Here is a 19,936-nt window from a genome sequence, read left to right on the forward strand (position 1 = left end):
TCAGCTGTTGTCAGCACAAATATACTATCACAACCTCCATCATGACACCACAATCCCACTTCATCCGCTCCGGCCGCCGCTCAGCCGGCGCGCGGCCGCACCTGGAAGGCCGCAGGTCAGCCGGCCGGCGGTGGCTGCCCTGGCTGGTGGCGTCGCTGGTCTCGGTCAGGCTGTCCGGCCGGCCGCGCGCCACCAGCCGCTCCGGGCTGGCGGCGCGCCGCGTCGAGCCGCGCGCCGGCGGCCTCGGCTGCCGGCTGGGCACGATGTGACGCTCGCGCGAGCCGCGCGACTTGCGCGGCGGCGGGCTCAGGCTGTCCAACGCGTCAGACGAGCAGCTGCGGCCTGCGGAGGAGCAGTGACATCTAGCGGCGCCTGGCAAAACCACTGACTGGTGGCACCGCCGCTATTGGCCTCTAGTGTGAAACAGGCTTTGGTGGCGCGGGCATCGCTCAGTTGCTAGTAAGCTTGCTCAATAAGGATGCTTAGACATCCGTTTTATTCATAGGTCAGTCGTTGAGGTGCCGTCTAAGGTATTCGTAGCATCTGAGCCATACTGACCATAGACCCAGCTTCAACCTTGTGCAGAAACAATGAACAAGCAACATAAAACCTAACACTACAGACAACGTGCTCGGGATCACCTGGCCCCGCTGCCCCATCTGAGAATCAACGATCCCCTAACCTCGCACGCGGGCCGCCGACCAGATTTGAGAGCCACTGACCCGAGATGAGGCTGAGCGAGGACTCGGCGTTGTCGATGACGCTGGTCAGCTGGTCCATGGCCTCGCGGATGTCGTCGGAGGCGCAGCTACGCCGACCGCACGGCGCCGCCGCCGTCGGCATGTTCTGGTACAGGCAGTGGTCCGACTGCGGGCAGAGGAGGAAGCGGCGGTTAGCCGTGAAGCCGCATCGTCAGGACGGGACGAAGCGGTGATGGGAGCCCGAACTGCATCGGTAGCAGTCGATGCCATGCTGGTGGTTAACACAGAATGACTTCACGATGTCATTGCTCTCTTCTCTATTCTTAATGTGGCTCCGCAACTACCCATCAGCCGATGTAGCTCTAACATATCCCCCGAAAACTGCCTGTAAAGATCGTCAACGGCATGCCGGTCAACAAATCTGCAGCAGATGACTGCAAGGCAAAATCAACGCAGGCAATACGAACTGCACGGGCCGATAAGAGAAACGCAGACTGAATTTTCGCCCACCCGCCGCTTTTCGAGTGGTTCTGCAGCCTAAACAAAACACCAAGGCCAGGGACCATCGGGTGACCACAAACTATTTAGCCACCGGCATAAGCAGGGCAGGCCAGCCGTCTTCCCATCTCCACGCGTGTCGCCTCACCAGCGCCGTGGGATATGGGGAGCCGCCGGCGCGCGGCTCGCCTGGCTCGAACAGGATCATGTCGTTCTTCACTTCGATCGTCTCCTCGCAGACTTTCTCCTTCTCGAAGTCGGACGGCGAGAGGCGGCCCTGAGTCTGGCGGAGAGCGGAGGTGAGCGTCAGGCGTGACGGGCGGCCCAGCGTCACGCGCCTGCGTGTCTGAGCAGCTCACCAGAGGCTACGCTGCCATCGGAAGATCTAACTGTAAGCACATATAATTCCTGGACGGTGGGATTTTTTCTTAAATGACGACTAGTGCGGTTGTAAGTTTTACCATCCCAATGTAAAAAGGCTTAAGCGTCATTTTCTTTCGATGCAGGTCGAGAGGAGCTGCATTCTTGTAAGGTCAAGGCAAAAATTGGGGAAACTTTGCCTTCATAATACAGACCATGCCCAAACTTAACTTTTGCATGAGCACACTCAATGCGCCGAGCCCAAAAATGCTCACCCTGAACAATTAGCCTGGCGGCGGGACACTTGGTGTTTTTTTGGCCTTCGAGACGAGTTATAAAATGGACGACTACAGATGAGAAGACGGGGACTCGGACTTCTAATTCCTCATGCAATTATTTAGTAACCACGTGTTTAACGTGTTAGCAGGCAAAATTCCATACAAGCAGTGAGGCCACGCCCTGCTCGTTGCACGGTCGCTCACCCGTCCGCCCCTGCTGCCGTCCTCGGCTGCTTTCCTTCTTCTCCTCCAGCTTCACCTCCTTCGCCACGGTCGGCTCGCTGCATCGCTTGACTCGCCAGAGAACGTGAACAGTGACGACAGTGTCGACATCGCAGAGGGCCGTGGAACTGACCATCCGCTTTCTTCTCTAGCGCCGCCCGCCGGCGGCGGCGAGAAGCTCGAATACGCACGGCCGCCGACAGGCGGCTCTGCCACGACAATCGGCAGGCTCTCGCGGCTGGCGCGGCTAGTGCGGCTGGTACGGCTGACGCGGCCTGGTGGGGCGCCAACCTGCGCCTCCAGCTGCTCGAGCCGGGAGTTCTGGATGCTCTCCTTGTGGCGGAGAGTTTGGATGCAGCTGATGTGCTTCTGCAAAGTCCACCAACACGACATGTTCCCGCTACTGCATGCATAATACGAAGTGGCAACCTGATATATGTTATGTGGTGTGCATGGTAGTGATTTGGCCACTGAGTTCACCTGTGAGACGAGCTGTTGTGCAGCTGTTAAGCGCAGATAACCATACATCTGCCCTACAGGCACACGGCTGGATCCCGTGAGTGGATCCGAAATCCTCAGGGAGTCCCTGACAAAGTCCCCCACCTCGGATCACGAGACCCTTCACGCGATTAAGCGCGTGTCCGATGACCGGCTGTTCCGCTTCTCTGCGGGTCTGACCTTGACCTCCTGGTGGAGAGCGTCCTTCTCGACACGGAGCCGGGCAGAGTGTGCCCGCTCCGCCAGCAGCTGCGCGTACAGCTCCTCCACGTCCAGGTACTGCTGCTGCCATCTGTCAAGCTCATCCCGAAGCGCCGCACTCTCGTTGGTGGATGACAGGAACTGAGAACAAGCACGCATTTTGGGTGACTGCAGGCGAGCGCCGTCAAACTGCTGCTCGCCAAGAGCGGATAAGCCCCTTAGGTACGAGCTTTTATCAGGAGTGGACGATCAAAACGCGGATTCTAAGGACGCCATCGGCATGGCCTGCCAGCCCAACCAGCTGGCACGTTGCCCCGCTAAACAACATCATCCAACACACCATCACGTCACCGACCCTGTGAGCCCACCCCTTCATAATGAGGCAGTCGTCTTAAGGACGGCTGGAGAATGTACTGTGGCACGAGTGCAGTGGCAACAATCACCTCCCGCTATCAAGAACAAAATTAACTGCAGCGCGTTCGTTCCGGCAGCTTTGAAACATCAACCTCTCCAAATGCTGACTGCTCCCACCGCTCCCGACCCGTGGGCAGCGAGCACGACGTTCGCACCTTCCTGATGATGCTGACATCGAAGCCGGCCTCCTCGATCTCGGCCTGCAGGTGGACCCGCTCCTTCTTGCTGGCTGCCAGCTCGGTCAGACGGTTCAGGAAGCGAAGGCACGCCAGCTGGAAACTGTGCACAATCCAATAGATTAGCACCGTGCTCGAGTTATACGCGCGATCGGCGTGGGCAGCATCTGCGTCGGCTGCTCAGCCGATTTGGGCTCAAGAATTTGACGTCGGTCTCGCATTCACGTACGCAGGGAGGGTTTTTGAACAGAAAGCTTATCATCGTCTTTCACTGCTGGATGTCAATGCGCAGAGATCAGATGAATCGGATGCTCGGCTACGAGCGCAGGCGACAGGTGTCGGGAAATATCCGAAACTATGGCGACAAATTGTTGGTGCGTACCAAAATTTTGACACCATTTGACCTCCATGTACTTTCGTTAGCCCATTTCAATTTTTTTCCTCAAATTATCCGTACACACAGGTCATGCACTAACACAGTGCGTACACTCGGCAGCCAGTAATGTGTCGTGCGATTACAACAGCTCTTTTTTAGGAAAATGGGTATATGAGCAAAAAATTGCTTCTCGTAGCAGTTGCTTTTTCCTTGCAAGAGACTATTACGAATTGTTTGCCCGATGGCTTTAATAGGTTCGTTTCAGTAGGCTCAGAGTACCTGCTACGCAAAGCTTGCTGCATGCATCTTGAACCTCCCTCCAGATTGATTCGTCCAGTTCAAATGATGAGTTTCCCATCCCTTTGGCCTTTCAATCGCCAACTGCGTAAAGGACTGCCCTACCTACTTTCACTGCAATATCTACGCGGCATTTTTTTAAATTTCAGTACGACAGATCCACGTTACAGCTCGTCAGAGCACACCACAGCTAGCTACGACATGCAGCGCCCCCCCCCCCCTCCCCCCCCCATCAGCCACTGGCAAGTATCGGCCATGCGTCGGCCAGTACGACATCCAAGCACGCTGCCTGGCCCCATACACCGGGTCTGCGAGCCACGCCATCCACGGCCGACGCTCCGATCCCCCTCCCCCCCCCCCTCTCTCGCCGGCCTCACCTGGGCGCGCCGAACGAGGTCAGCATGCCGACCAGGAACTTGAAGCGCACTGGCTCGCCGAAGCGGAGTCGCAGTGTGGAGGCGGCTTCCATCACCTGCTGGTGGCCGCGCGGCCGCGTCTCGCATGCCACGGTCAGCAGCTGGCGGCGCGAGTGACGCGGTCACCCAAAGATGGCGTTGGTGGGCGCGCGGATATACCCAGAGATGACGCTAGTGAGCGCGGTTACACAGGTAGGTGGCGCCGGCGGGTTACTAATTGCACAGGGGGCGCAGCAGGCGACTGGGATGGTGGGGAAGAGGACACGGCGAGGTTCGGATGACAATCGCTGCTGCGAGGTGACTCATGCACCGAGTCTCCGGCAGATGGCTCTGGCAGGCCGAGGGCGTGTCAAGCTGGAGATCGCCCGCCGGTCTGTGCCCTCGCCCTCGCATTTCAACAATGGTTGGTGTATTCCATGTGATGCCATAAGAACGGGTCCAAGCCCTCCTCAAAACCGTGACCGCGCCACCGGTCCCGGCCGCCGCCGCCCCCCCCCCCCCGCCCGACGACCACTCTCACGCGGGACGCAACTCCTCACACATGTGCCAGATGTCAACTCCTCACACACGCCAGATGTCAGCAGCACTAACCTCCAGCGCCAGCGTGCGCGACTTGCTGAAGTTGCTCATGATGCAGACGGCCACCGTGTAGAGGCCATGTGAGTAGCCGACCAGCTTGGCGGCCGTCTCCTCGCAGCGCAAACAGTGCTTCAGGCAGAGCAGGCAGTCGTACTCGTCCGTCAGTGCGCGCCGGAAGAAGTTGTGGTGCTCCTTGGAGCGGAGAGTGCCGTTCATCGAGGCTGCCGACCAGAGTCAGGTATTTGAGAGTCACGAGGTTTTAGGCGCTGTCGCGGTCGGCAGGGAGGAGGAGCAGCTGGCTGACGTGTAGTGTTGCGCCTTTTTAGGTCTACCTGACCTCTGTTTCCAAAAAGCTTGTGCAATAGAAGGTGAGAGCTACCTTATGACCCTCAGGCTCATCGTGTAGAAAATTAACCAGTTTGATTTCGCAGTGACTGCGCAGAGGTCAGCTCTCGGGGCACATACGCCGTTAATGAACGTAACGCCGTTAATGAACGTAAAACTAGACTGCACAACGCAGGCGTGGTGCATTTTCCATGGTGGCGGAGCATCGCTTAACGGGAGGCGCAGCTATCCGGACAAGCAGGCGGCAAAACTACCGAGTCAGAAATCTTCAACGGAATCCCCGCACTCCCCCGTTACCGTGTTACGGTATGGCGTGATTTAAAAGCGGTGTCTCCTGGAACGCGTCATAACCGCAATGAATGCCGCGTGTGCACAGCTTATTTTGCAGAGACTATCCGACCACGCAGCGTCATGTCATGACACAGGCATCCTCATTACAGCATTTAACGGCCCAGTCGTCACGGTTTCCAGGAGAAGTTGCAGCCAAATCATCAAAGCTCTTTTGTGTGGCTACACAAGAATTTTTCCCACACTGTTCTAGTTTTGGAATAGCGTAGGAAAGCTGCAGGGATATCATCCGGCTTACAACTTTTGTGTAACTTCAAAGGGATTGCTTATCGATATAATTGATCAGACCAGGGTATCTTCCTGAAACGAAGCATATGGACGTTGAGAAAAGCTCGGTTCGATTCTCAACGACAATTGCTCTAAACACTGAAGCGAATCTACACATCTCCGAACGCCGTAGCTCGGTACGACATCAGTTTTACGCGCCGGGCTGTCTGCCCGCCCCGGCTATATTCCATATGGTGCCAGCGTGAGGCCATCTGTCCGGATGATGGCCTGACCTGCTGACCTCCGGACGGGGAGCGGCATTAGCGCACATTCACGGCCCGCCCCGAGCCTCCGAGCCAGACGGAACGGCGCGCTCCGTGCCCAGAGATAGGCGGATCCGCACCGGCTGGCTCTCGGTACAGAGCCCCAGCTCAAGCCAGCTACGGGTCCAGAGATCGGCGGATCCGCACCGGCTGGCTCCCGATACAGAGCCCCAGCTCAGGCCAGCTAAGGGTGCGGAGATCGGCGGCCGGCTCTCGATACAGAGCTTCAGCTCAAGCCAGCTACGGGTGCGGAGATCGGCGGCCGGCTCTCGATACAGAGCTTCAGCTCAAGCCAGCTACGGGTGCGGAGGTCGGCGGCCGGCTCTCGATACAGAGCCTCAGCTCAAGCCAGCCACGGGTGCGGAGGTCGGCGGCCGGCTCTCGATACAGAGCCTCAGCTCAAGCCAGCTACGGGTGCGGAGGTCGGCGGCCGGCTCTCGATACAGAGCCTCGGCTGAGGCCAGCTACGGGTGCGGAGATCTTCGGGTGCGCACCGGCTGGCTCTCGATACAGAGCCGCGGCTCAAGCCAGCTACGCGAGTGTGGGAGAAACTCTATGATCAGAGCTCCCGGAGTACGTGAGAGACTCTATGGCATGCGTAAAACCATATATGGCGCTTTTTGTAAATAGGGCTCCACAAACATATGACATACAACATCACTTCCGCGACTGACAGGGCATGTTAATATTTAGTTCTTCCATTTCAGGAAGTTGTTCACTGACATTGACGAATCTAGGCCTTACACATGCCCACACACCTCTATTGTTGGTGTGCAACATAACGACAAAGATCATCGTGATCGATGGGGAGCGCCAGTTATCGAAAAATACCCACGCAAAAACACTGAACATGTTTGACGCCAGCAGACTGCAAACCAACTGCACCTACTCTAGACACGATTGGTTTCTCTCTCCTCGTCTCTCTCTCTCTCCGTCTCATCTCTCTCCTCATCCTCTCTCGTCATCCTACTCTTCTCTCTCTCTCTCTCTCTACTCTCTTCCTCGTCTCTCTGCTCTCTATCTAGCTATCTCCTCGTCCTCTCTCTCATCTCTCTCTCTCTCTCGCCTCTCTCTCTCTATCTCTCTCCTATCTCTTCTCTCTTCGCTCTATCTCTCTCTCTCTCTCTCTCTCTCTCTCTCCTCTCTCTCTCTCTCTCCTCTCTCTCTCTCTCTCTCTCTCTCTCTCTCTCTCTCTCTCTCTCTCTCTCTCTCTCTCCCCCTCCGCGCAGACACAAAAGATCCGCGAGAAGGTCCCGGGATTTGGCCGCGGTAAGGGACGGGCACCCGTCTTCCCCTGTCACGGTTGAACGGGCCCTCAGAGAAGACATGGCGGCCCCCGCGTGGCCACGTCAGCAGTGGCAGACACCGGCAGCAGACTGACGAAGACGAATGAAGCGCAAATCCACACAAGGGCTCGATAAGGCTTGTTATAAGCAAGAAATACGCTACAGTTTCTAGTCCTTCGGCAGACCGAGTTGGGGTTTCTTGTTCTGACAATAATCGACCCAAAATATCTCGGAGGGTGCTGGTTAAACGGGCTTACAAAGCAAGTAGTTTGCCTTTCTTGACATAACCCGACATCTCAAACTGTACTCTGATCGGAGATGACCGTAACGTTCGTATCGTGACCTTGAGCACAGCTTGAAATGTCCCGTTTCTTTCATATAGTCACTGCTTGCCTCATAACATCGGATAAGGAGATTTCTCACCTTGAAGGTCGATATTTGCCAGTATTCTATTAAATCCTAATCACGATTTTTATTCATCACAAAACTGTACTCGCTCACAATCACAATTCATAACGCTCAGCGAGGCGTGAGACGCGTTACCGAACGCCTTGGCACGCCGAAGGCATCAGCAGTTACTGCACTTACAAGCGACACCCTGGAGTACTACAAAGGTGTGCAGTTCGACTTGCGCAACCCCAAAAGGACGACCAACAAGCCTCCTAACACCGCCTCCACCCATCCCGCGAATCGTAGCAGACGACGCGACAAAAACGGCGCATCGCCGACAAACAGCTGGCGGGCGGGGCGAGATGACCGACGGGCGTGCAGCCTGCGCCGACCGATTTCGGGCAGCCTCACTGCGCTTAAATGGGCCGCTGTCATTTAGAAACTGGCGCACTGGGCTGTGGCTGGGATAGCGTGAACGGATCCGCCCCATTAGGCCAAGGTTTGGCTAATCCCAGCTATGAGACGGCGTCATGCTCCGAAGGTTGATCAGCTGAACAAGACGTCAGGTCGTGTGACGGCACCGCCTTGGTATGGTCACTGTGGGCTTCGCAATCAGCCAGCGCTGGTGCGCTCACAGCTTGCAAGAACTAACAGCCTAGCAGAACGAGCGGCACGGCTTTCTACTGCTCCGGAAGAAGCGCCGGCTCCCAACGCATCCCTCCCGCTGCAGCTCTTGGCCGACGCCTCGGCCATTTCACACCGACGCCGTGGTAGTCCCAGGTCGCCCAACAGCTGACGGCCGGCGGCACCTGCTCGGCGCGGGCGGCGCAGTGGCCGCCGAACCAGCTAACGGACGGTACAGTCACGCACGCTTCCGCTGCCGGCCGGCCACCTGGCGGCGCCCGCAGACGTGCGCAGTGTCCGCGGCCGCCGACAGCTGGCGCCGTGACGGGCCGGCCAGCTGCGGTGCGGTTCGGGGGCACCAGCTGGGCCGCGGGATGTGGCGTGGAAGCGGTTGTTGTTCATTACAGCATCTCGGCCACGACATTTGGTCCGTCGGGTGCAGATTCGCCGCGGCGGTGAGAGGAGGCGCTGAGCCGAGGCCAGTTCATCAAATTTACTCCCGAATGTGACCTCTTCCACAGCATGGTCAGCTGGCCACTGATGCTATACTGCTCAGTCCTCTCACTGCAAAATGGATGGACGGAGAAGTGGGCAGCAGCTGGATGTCACTGCAAACCTTTCAAGTGGTTTGGAAGCTTTACATCCAAATTTGGTTCTTCAGGGATGGACCAGTCTACGAATGCCGGCCCGCGGATAGAAACAAAACAAAACAAAAACAAACGAATGACCGTCACGCCGCCGGGCAACGAAGGAGGCCATCATGGCTAGCCACGTACCGGAGCCACCCGGCACAAAGGGTGGCTCAAAAAACACTACCCGTGACGAATTGTAGCTACTGCGGCTAACAAACTATTAGCTTTACTTTATCACGCTGTCCTCACCGAGTCTGACTACACCAGACACCGAGCCGCACCTACCACTGTTGTGTGTGGTGAGCTCAATAGCGTATGATACACTGGGCACCTAGCTCCATTTTTCATAGGCCAACCACCTCCGCCGCAGTTCGGGGTTCAATCCCGGACATCAGGTCCTGCGGATTCCAATATGCGCCCTCAAACGCAGAGGTCTTGGTAAGTAGAAACGCCTAGTGAAAACATCCCTACGCAGGTAGCCCGTGTGCCCACATCAATATTTTTTTACCATTTCAACACCGTGGCTCTGATTGGCAATACAAAACCGTAACCAATGTCCACAAACATGGCGAGAATTTCAGCCTACCACTCTCCGCCGCGACACACCATCAGTCTGGCCTGCGGATATCGGACATATCTGACTTCATTGTCAATTGAAACTGCTTTGGGTTCAGAGCGCAGGACACCGTACCGCATAGCAGGCTAGGCTTATTCCCACTGGCGATGGGTGCTGACAGCCTGCACCCGGGGTTATCCGTGTTGGTGGGAGGGGAGGGGCTGCACCCGGGGGTATCCGTGATGGGGAGGGCGGGGCTTGGCCACCCGGGTGGTATCCGTGGTGGGAGGGGAGGGGCTGCATCCGGGGTATCCGTGATGGGAGGGAGGGGCTGCATCCGGGGGTATCCGTGATGGGAGGGGGAGGGGCTGCACCCGGGGTATCCGTGGTAGGAGGAAGGGGCTGTATCCGGGTACTCCATGATGGGAGAGGAGGGGCTGCACCCAGGGGGTATCCGTGATGGGAGGGGAGGGTCTGCATCCGGGGTATCCGTATCCGTGCTGACCTCACAGCATCCCAACTGCTTCTGCTCGGCGACCTGTGGGGTCACTGCACAACTTGTCGACTGAATAGCTTAGCGAGCGTGTTGCAACCACGTTATGCTAATGGTAATGCTAATTGCCCTTCGTGAATGACGCTTAACGGCGGCGTTATTTGTAGGGTTACTTTCGGACTTCGTCGGCTGGCCAGTTCCCGCTCATTTAGTACGTGCTCAGTCTTCTGAAAGCTGCTTGCGTTGGCTTTAATCAGGTGAATGCCGTCAGTATTTCATAGGCGTGGATCATATGTTACTGACAAATGATCATCGACGAGGAGGGTAGAGATGATGTAGCACACTGTCGAGCTGCAACCGAGAAAATTGCACTAACGTGCCGCACGAATCAGTCTCGAGCGGCCGCCCCGACCGGCCAGAGCTCGGTCGGGCGTCCCGACCAGCCAGAGCTCGGTCGGGCGTCCCGACTGGCCAGAGCTCGGTCCAATTGGCGCCCGACCGAGCTTTGGCCGGGCTGTCCCCGACTGGGCAGAGCTCGGTCGGGCGCCGTGACCGTAACGTACCTGCGTAGTCGGTCTGCGACAGCTGTATCATCTTCAGCAGGTCCAGCAGGCCAGTCACCCCGTCGTAAGGATCGGTCACAAACTCCCGGACGAAGCTGCGGCAGGCGGACGAATACGTCACGAACTTTTATACGCACATAACGTGCATTTAAAACCTGCGATGCAGGTGGGTTTCACTGCACCGAAAACGGCGAAAGCGGCAGTGGACATGTTTTGTAACGATGCTTCCAAAACAAGAAGTGGGATCGGCAGTAAAAACTGTCTGCATTGTCAGCGGTATACATTCAGCTACATTGTTGTAGCTGGCGATACCAAATGGTTTAAACACATATGCCGTGTCGTTGGTTGATCTTGTTCGACTAGGTATAAAAAGAATCCCACCGTTTTGTGAATATCTCAAGTTTGAAAAGCTCACGAATTTACCAGCGGCCATTCACTTCTGACGTATTGACACTACCCTGCGTATCAATTCCCTCTCAAGACAGGGGCTGTATGAAAAACAACATCCATAACTGACAACCAACAAAATGAATCCAGAGTAACAACCATTGCGCCACGCCACTCCCGCTGTTTTTTAAAGTTGCGTCACCCCTATTCTGGATCGCAATGCAAAACCGGAACAAAACCGACATCACGCAATTCCGGCTCACCGCCACATCTCCCACCTGTCATCCCACCTGGGGTACGACATGCGAAGGTCCTGGCGCAGCTTCTTCAGCAGGTCGGAGACGTTGGCGAACTGACGCATGCCCATCTCCTGCCGGGCCGCCCGCTCCGCCTTGCTGTCGCGCCTCTTCCTGTCGCGCTGTCCGTGCCGCTCGGGCCCCTCGCGTCCCTCGATGTACTGACGCGTCCCCCCCTTGCGGCCCCAGCGGCGCAGACCCAGCGCGTACATCTCGGCGTTGTAGAGCGGCGGCCGCGGCTCCTGCGGGGGGGGGGGGGGGGCACGGACTGGATGAGACCGGCTTCCGCACAGTGTTACACACTGAGGGGTTTATTTCCAACGGGCGTCTGAATGTGCGTCACATAATGACATAACTTAAGTCACATGCCGCGGCTACCACTATGCCTGGTATTAGGCACCTATAGCTATGTAGTAAAGCACAATGCAGCCATCCACGCATGCTACATTGCCCACACGGGCTGCGTCAGACACCGGACTCATCGTGCACATGCTGTATTGGCCAAGACGTTAGACGCAAGCCACATTACATTTAGACACGCGCGGTCCGCGTGGGCCGAGGCACCGGACGCAGCCGTGGGGGACAGACGCTCCGAGGCGCGAGCATATGATATCACACGCATGTCACGTCAGGCTCCATCCTCTTTCCAAAAAAGACATCAGACACAAGCTCCAGCTGGCTGAAATCCCCAGCCTCAGCATGGAAGACCAATTAGATGAGTCCGTAGCGCTCGGATGTGAGCCATGACTGGCGGCCGCTGCGGCAGCTGACCGGTCGCGGCCCACTGCCAATGGGGACGGCAGGGCTGGACGGCTCTCCCCACTGATCAGCCTGTGTTACCCGGCTGCTGTTATGGATCGGCTTGCTACCGGCCACGCCTCGCCGTTTCCCCAGGGCACTGCTCAGTCACTCGTTGTGACAGCGTGATAGGCTCAATCAGGCATTCGAGCGTCTGCCCCGTCATGTGTGGGTTATCAAATGCAGCGCATGATGTCCTCAGCGCGGTCCTAGGTGTCCTACCAGCACGTCTGTCGGGACATGGCTGGTGAATTGCACGTCTCAGCGGCATAGCCGTTCAGTTCTACTTAGAAGACCACCTCGTAGACCTGGTGGACTAGCGGAAATATGATGGGATGTTTTGAGGTTTCATCAGGCGCATATCAGACGCGCTGCGGAATGCCTGTGCTGCTGTGCTAAATAGGCAGGCGGAGTCATCTACAATTAGGTGCGCGCCTCGGGGCTAATCGCTTGCCGAGTCATGCCGATTTAGCCATGAAAACTTAGGCGTAGCAAGACAGAGCTGACTGCAAAGAAACCGACAGCTTTCTGTTGTGACATAGCTAAACGACACTTAATTCTTACGCAATTCAAGTTCCTTAACACCAGTTTTCTCTGCATCTCCTGCAGATAACATCCCGAGAATTTTTCCCCGGCTTGCAACACCCGAACCCTGTCACTTTCAAACCGCGCTGTCGTTCTCAACCACCACCACCACCACCGACGCCGATCTCGTGCGATGGGGGTGAGTATTCCCAGCGCTCTCGCTGCTCGCAACGGACCGCGACACACCGTCCGGTCACGAACGGCCAGCTGGGAGGAGCCCGGCTGTGGCGCTCCCGGTGGTCACGACACAGACCGGGTGGAACGAGCCGGTCCGACGCACTGCGGGTTTCACAAGGAAAGCAGATGGTATCGCGTATCACGACCGCTGCCGTCTTCCCAATGGCCGCCACGGAAGCGTCGCCGAGGGAGAAATCATCCAGATCACTCGGGCATGTCAGAGGGCTCCGCGCTGTCACGGAGTCCAGGACGAGCTGGCACGGAGCCTGGGAACAACTGTTGTTCACAGGCGGCACATCTGATGGCCAGCCAGACGTTCATGAAACCACATACCGAGTCCTGCGTTCCAAAAGCACGTCGACACCGCCTCTCAGCGCATTCAGCGTGAGGAGGCACGCGTTGGTGCCAGCAGAGTACTGGCTTATGTCCGTTCACGAACCGCTCGGGTACCGCCATTTACACGATTTAGTAAACTGGCGGTACAGGGGCGGCACCTCCGGTACCATTTACCACTTAACACCATTTAGTTTAGTGGCGGCAGCGGCGCGGTGTCTCCGGTGCTGCCATCACCGCCGATTCAGTGCCGACTGCCGGCACCGGAAAGCCAAAACACCACGACCGTGTCTCACCGCGCCCACCCGTTTCTCACCGAGCCGGGTGAAAACGGTCGTCAGTATCCGTTGCTGACTGTAGCATGCAAGGCTCTAAAGACACCAATCCAAGAACCTATTCTACCCCCGCTTTCTCAGTCTTGAGACCCTGGCCGAGTCAGCCTGGTTCACTGTGCCTATCGGACTAAGCGGACTCAGTATCCACGAACGGGGGCGCGCGCGTGGCTGTCGTTGGCAGGCCCGACGAAGAGGCCTCCACCGGCGGTTCAAGTGACAGCCATTCTTGGCAGTAGCAGCAGCCGCAGACCCTAAATAGCGCATATCTTGTCTTTTCTTCGGGTGTCATAATGCTACGTTTGTGTGTGTTGCGGCTAACATCACCAAGTTAGTCGATCTTCGATCGTCCTTATTTGGTGCTTGGCCCCATGCCTGAGTCCACACATATGTTAAGGGGATTCTCAGACCCGTGTATCGCCACCTCGAGTGCACCTCTGACGTCGCAGCGCTCCCCCCCCCCCCTCTGCCCCTGGGGTCAGCCCGGCTCCAGCTTCCGCCCCACCCCACGAACGGTCTGAGCGTGGGGCGCACACGGAGTCTGGGGCAAATGACTTGCAATCCCTCGCATTGTGTCCGAAGACAGGCCTAGAGACCTCCCAGTTTTACTTTTCTCCGTTTTCGGGCCATGGGCCGCCCAGGTGGTGTCAGAGGAGGGGAGGGGCATTGACCCCCTGCATCCGTCAGCGCCAGCAGCAGCGGCGGCGCCGCCCGGCCACCACCGTCGTCACCAGCCCTCCAGCGCGGCCAGCCGGCCGGCGGCGGGCGGGGCGGACGGGAGCGGGTCAACGTCCCATCCGGGCGGAGCGGCGGGCGCGCAGCCAGCCGTGACGGCCCTGCACGCCGGCCAGCCGAGGCGCGGCCCGCTCACCTCCCAGACGCCCGGCCGAGCACGCGTCGCCGACGCCCGTCTCCAGACCGGTGCAGACAGGCGGGTCGCGGACGGGGCAACCGGGAGGAGCCGCGCGAGCGGGGACTGGCGGTCGGTCGTTAAGATGGGCCCGGCGTGGCCACTTGGCCCTAATGTCGTCATTGGCGTAATTTACGCCACATTCGGGGTCAAGTGATGGATGGACGGGACGGCGAATGCGGTCAAAAGTCAGCCCACCCAACACCCACTCCTATCTCCGAGCCAGACACTCAAGGTTCGCGTGCGTAAAGCCATTGAGCAGCATCAACTCCCCGCCCCCCAATCCCCGGCTGCCATTCCGGCGCACGCTCTGGCCATCTGCGCACCTGGAGCGTAAATCTGCAGGTGCATACGTGCGCAGTAGCCGCCGCATGGCAGCCGCCCATAGCGGCGAGCGTCAGACGCCGTCGGCTGCCGTGCCAGTCCGGGCGACCCTCAGGTGCCGTGAATAGTGGAGTACGGAATGCGGAGGTGCCTTCGAGCGGTTAATGGGCTCAGCGCATGCTTCTCCGGTGCAGGCGTGGCAGCAAAGATGCTCTTCAGCCACCACCACGCGGCCCGAGGTTCCTGCATCACGGCGTATTCATTGGTTGAAACGTAAAACTAGCGCTCTGGCTTGCCGTACTGGAGAATTGTCAGAGCTTAACGACAGGTTTCGTAGAGTTCCACTCAAACAATTACTAATGGTTCAAGTGATCTTTGAGAATATTACCGTAATCGTCTGTAGAGGATTCAGCAAAGCTCTTAGCTCATGCCTCTCAGTATTATTAGCAGATGCCTAATCAACGCCACGTGATTTTGCTAAAATACAGGCGCGCAGAGCACTTGTAGTTTTGGATCCAACGCAGGGGCGGAGCAAGAAACGAACATTCTGCTAGGTGTGCTATCACACGCAGCTGTAAGCGAATTACATCACGTGAGAGAGGATGCATACGTTACGGCTGCTTTGCATGAGCCTATCTGAGACATCTGACGAACTCCACGCGCTCAATTCACCCAATTTGTTGGTCAAGTAAGAACCACAGAATATCATGTTACCTCATCCTTCAGCGAAGTCAGCATTTACTTCCGTATACATCATACTACCACTGTCACGGATTATTACGGGCTGATACCTGTTTGTTATGGATGTTAGATTACCTCGCCCGAAGCCCATTAATGTATTTACCGGCCGGATCCATGCGAGATTAGCCGTGTGACCTTAGTGACTCTAGCTAGATGTCAGTCGGTTGGTTAGATTGTCTGGACAGCTATGCTGCGACTGGAAACCGGAGCTTGATTGCTTATTTCTCCCAGAAGCTCTCATCCGTCCGATCTTGCATAAAAGCTCCGTAACGAAACAAAACAGACCCTTACGGTTGTCAAAGATCGCTTATGACACTATTTTATAAGCGCTTTGGGAGATATGAATCCTTGTGTGTCTGCAGTCCGCGCGGGCGAAATATCTATTCTGGATAGCAGACGACAAAACACAAATTTAAAGCATTTAAGCGACATTAGCAGCCCATTCGAATTCTTGCTTTTATCGCGACATTGTCCCAGCTAAAGTAAGGAAAAGGTTTGGAAGATCATGAGCAAAGGCCTGCCTCAACTGCGGCAACATATGCGTTACCCACTGTGTGCTGCGTGCCGTGCGTCCGCTGCGTCTAAAATGAGGAGGAAATCTGGAAGATCACGAACAATAACCTGCTCGAACAGCGGCAATACACGCGTTACCCATTGTATGCTACGTGCCGTACGTCCGCTGCGTCTAAAATGAGGAGGAAATCTGGAAGATCACGAACAATAACCTACTCCAACAGGGGCAATACACGCGTTGCCCATTGTATGCTGCGTGCCGTACGTCCGCTGCGTCTAGAATGAGGAGGAAATCTGAAAGATCACAGACCATAATCCGCTCCAACAGCGGCAACACATGCATTACCCATTGTATGCTGCGTGCCGTACGTCCGCTGCGTCTAAAATGAGGAGGAAATCTCAAAGATCACGAACAATAACCTGCCCCAACAGCGGCAACACACGCGATACCCATTGTGTGTTGCCTGCCGTCCGCTGCGTCTGTGTTATCTATTGTGAGTCGCCTGCTGTCAGCTGTCTCCGGAATTTCGTCGTGCGCGGTCACGGGAAGATCGACAACCAACGGCCCGACACGTCACGTCCGAGCGAACGTGACGCGTCACGCGGCGGCCGCACATATGCGCGCTGGCTGGCAGAGGCGGAAACGACCTCTCTGGGGAACTGGAAGTCGGCGGCGGCCGCCGTCGCTGACCGGAGTCCGTTGTTCCCACGGGTACCGCATCCTCGCGGACTGGCGTCCGTTGTGCTGTCCTCTCAGAGGATGAATCTGACGTGAAATCAGCGGCGCTGGCGCGGCTGCCCCGCCTCGGGCTAATTAGGTGGTAACGGCCGGGGAGTTAGGCTGCTGATTACCACGTTCTCCGGCCCGTGGAAAGCAGGAAGCTTGGTCTGCGCTACATCGTGTGATGTAGCAGGCGACAGAAGGACGCAAACAACAGATTCGCGGAGAGGGGGCTGATGACTGGAGAATGCAAGTGGGTGGCACAGAGAGAACTAGCGTCACTAGGTGACAACACTTTCAAAAGCAACGTCGCGTGTTTTAGGCCATATGGAATAGCCGGGATTGATTTATGACGGCAGTCAAATTGTTGTAAAGAAGTCGCGAAGCCGACAGTGCAGCTGGACACAATCATACGTGTTGTCATAACGACCATAAAACTCATAACGCTTTGCCATGTAACGCGGGCGGCAGCCTCGCGTTGTCGGGGTGATGATGTGCACTGAGTAGGTTTAGCTGTGCTTGACCGCGTCGTAGGGTGATATGCTCTGCCGTCTTCACAAAGCATTACTCCTCAAAACTTTTCAAAACTTTTTAAAACGTTTTCAGCGCTTGTTCCCTGACAAAACAACTTTTATGAGCAATGTTCGGCCAGAAGCGCGTTACAGACATTTAAAAAAATGTTTAAAAAAAGGCGCATCATCTATGAAAATGGCGACACACTGGTTACAAACAAGACCACGCTTGTTATACCAATTAGGATACCAGCTGTCTTCTTACTAAAGCTTTTACGAGCTTTTAAAAAAGATTCGGTGGCATGTATGACGCTGACGCGGCAAAACATGCCTCTGCATCGTGGCCGCGTCCCTATTCATCGGTATGCGGCACTTACACAGTTTACATGCCTACACGTGGGCCACGATGGCTGATCCTCGCGCTAAATAATCCTCAAAGCCCGCCCTGCTCTGCATGACACCGGGGCAAACAACGGTGGGGCGGCCGATATGTAACGCCCTGGACCTATCCACATTGCTGACATACCTGGCATTCCATTATCCTAGAATTTGGGTTAAGTTATATGGGCTGAAGAAATGAATGTTTGTAAATAGTCCCTTTTGGTAAAAAAAGCTTTTTTTCTGAGTTCGGTAAACGTGGTTTAGCAATGGAATGTCAATGCCGTTGCCTGCAAACAATCTTTTCTCTGCCAAAAGGCTAGTACGTCCTAAAACTTCCCAAAACATAGCGTCGCAAAAAGGCTGCGTATGTATCTGTACCAAGGTGCATCACGCGTAAGCTAAAAGGTCTATATCGTAGAGCATTTCACTTGCCGTGCTGCAAAAAGCGATCAAAGTTGTGTCGTCAATAACTGCGACAGTCGCACGGATTCATAATTCAGCTCCCGTCAATGAAAAGATGGCCTGAGGGGAAAGTCCGACGAACGGTGAAAACCGCGGAGATAATGCAGCCTAATGTTGCTTTGACCCGGCGGAATCCAATCCGTTTCCTTAGGCAGCTCCATTTAGGAAGCAAGCATTTTTGGATCCAGCCTCATCGGTCATTTTACCGAATTACATTCGGAATTGATTTGCATAATTGGTGACAGGGATCAGAATTGGTTCAATTCGCGCTTAAAAGTGCCACCTGAAAGGATGGGACACTGTCAGTGCACATCTACGCGCGAGCGCGTAATATATATATATATATATATATATATATATATATATATATATATATATATATATATATACATAAAGTATATATGTTGCATATACATGTATGAAATACATATATTTCGCATGCATACATATCTTGCATATAAATATGGTATATATATATACATATATATATATATATATATATATATATATATATATATATATATATATATATATATATATATATATTCTTTTATATATTTATCTAACGACCACTATTTCCAGCAGCAAACGCGATTCGGATACAGCATGATATCATATGATATTGCAAATCATATAGTATGGTATGATATTACAAATCGCATTTATAAATTCTAACTAAATTTAAGTCAGATTCGAACTCAATTCCATTGCCAAACAGTCGCTTTGCAAGTCAAAGCATTCAATCATTCAAAGTCACGCAGTCAAAAGCACCAGGTATCAAAGTGGGCGAAGCGCAGGCGCGACACTAAACACATGAGCCCAAATAACATCGTAGTTTCCTTTGGTGCGCTTGAAGGTCCTAGCGGCAGGAAGTGAACGCCATAACAAGAAGTAAACACATGCCTGCAGCCTTTCTGACGGGAGGGGGGGGGGTATAAGCCCTTTCCGGGAGACCGTCCCTCCCCCAAAATTTGTGGAAATATAACAAAAATCACGTATAAATCTGAGCCTAGAAAACGCTACAAATAATGTTTGACTCACACTTTCCCACGCATAACCTCCCCCACCATTGCAAACAAAAAGAACAAGACTAGTAGCCCAAGGCATTATATACTTGCATATATATATATATATATATATATATATATATATATATATATATATATATATATACACGTGCATGCCGTTCTGGAATAACAGGGCCGCTGGGACTACGCTCCAGGTCTGAAACAATTAGTCTAACTCAACGAACAAGACAGTTCGTCAATCTGAAACATGGGCCTTTGTGTACCTTAAACATGTACCTTTGTATGTGTTAACATGCACCTTTGTGGTGACATGGATGACATATGGTGGTGACTCATAAAGGGCACATTCGAAAATGTTCAATTATGGAGGTGCCTTACCACAAACTCGTCCAGATCAGTAACTTCTCGTATGATGACCATCTTGCGCCGCTGGACTAACACCCTGTACCCACGACTTTTTAATCTCTAACCATCTACGCGCATACTTCTCCTCAGCGGCACAGTGCCACAGCAAAGGACCTGGTCTGGTCCTATTAGTGGAGCCGCACGCGTTGGACCAATCACGGGCCGCACGTGCGCGCGCTGCCGGCGCACCGTCGGGCTCCTCCGCTGAGGAGAGACTGGCGGCGGGCGGCAGCGCCGCCGTACCAGAC

The 19,936-nt window shown here is 55.1% G+C and overlaps 1 protein-coding gene and 1 long non-coding RNA gene across 2 annotated transcripts in view; both read right to left on the reverse strand.

Annotated features, from left to right (window-relative positions):
* Positions 1–2,208: 2,208 nt before the first annotated feature.
* Positions 2,209–3,435, reverse strand: LOC119094860 (uncharacterized). The gene is made up of 3 exons (XR_005093822.1): positions 3,328–3,435; positions 2,738–2,899; positions 2,209–2,428 (listed from the first exon to the last, which is right to left on the reverse strand). It is a non-coding gene; the product is annotated as an uncharacterized LOC119094860 (long non-coding RNA).
* Positions 3,436–4,394: 959 nt separating this feature from the next.
* Positions 4,395–19,936, reverse strand: part of LOC119095191 (uncharacterized) — a 58,942-nt gene continuing 43,400 nt past the window's right edge. The window contains exons 4-7 of the mRNA XM_037218065.1: positions 11,461–11,708; positions 10,784–10,878; positions 5,029–5,237; positions 4,395–4,538 (exon numbers count right to left, since the gene is read on the reverse strand). Of these exons, the coding sequence (XP_037073960.1) occupies positions 4,395–4,538; positions 5,029–5,237; positions 10,784–10,878; positions 11,461–11,708 (696 nt within the window). The remainder of the gene's footprint in view (positions 4,539–5,028; positions 5,238–10,783; positions 10,879–11,460; positions 11,709–19,936) is intronic.

The sequence above is a fragment of the Pollicipes pollicipes genome, unplaced genomic scaffold (assembly GCF_011947565.3).
Source record: "Pollicipes pollicipes isolate AB1234 unplaced genomic scaffold, Ppol_2.1 Scaffold_4219;HRSCAF=4965_pilon_pilon_pilon, whole genome shotgun sequence".
In the NCBI taxonomy this organism is placed as follows: Eukaryota; Metazoa; Arthropoda; class Thecostraca; order Pollicipedomorpha; family Pollicipedidae; genus Pollicipes; species Pollicipes pollicipes.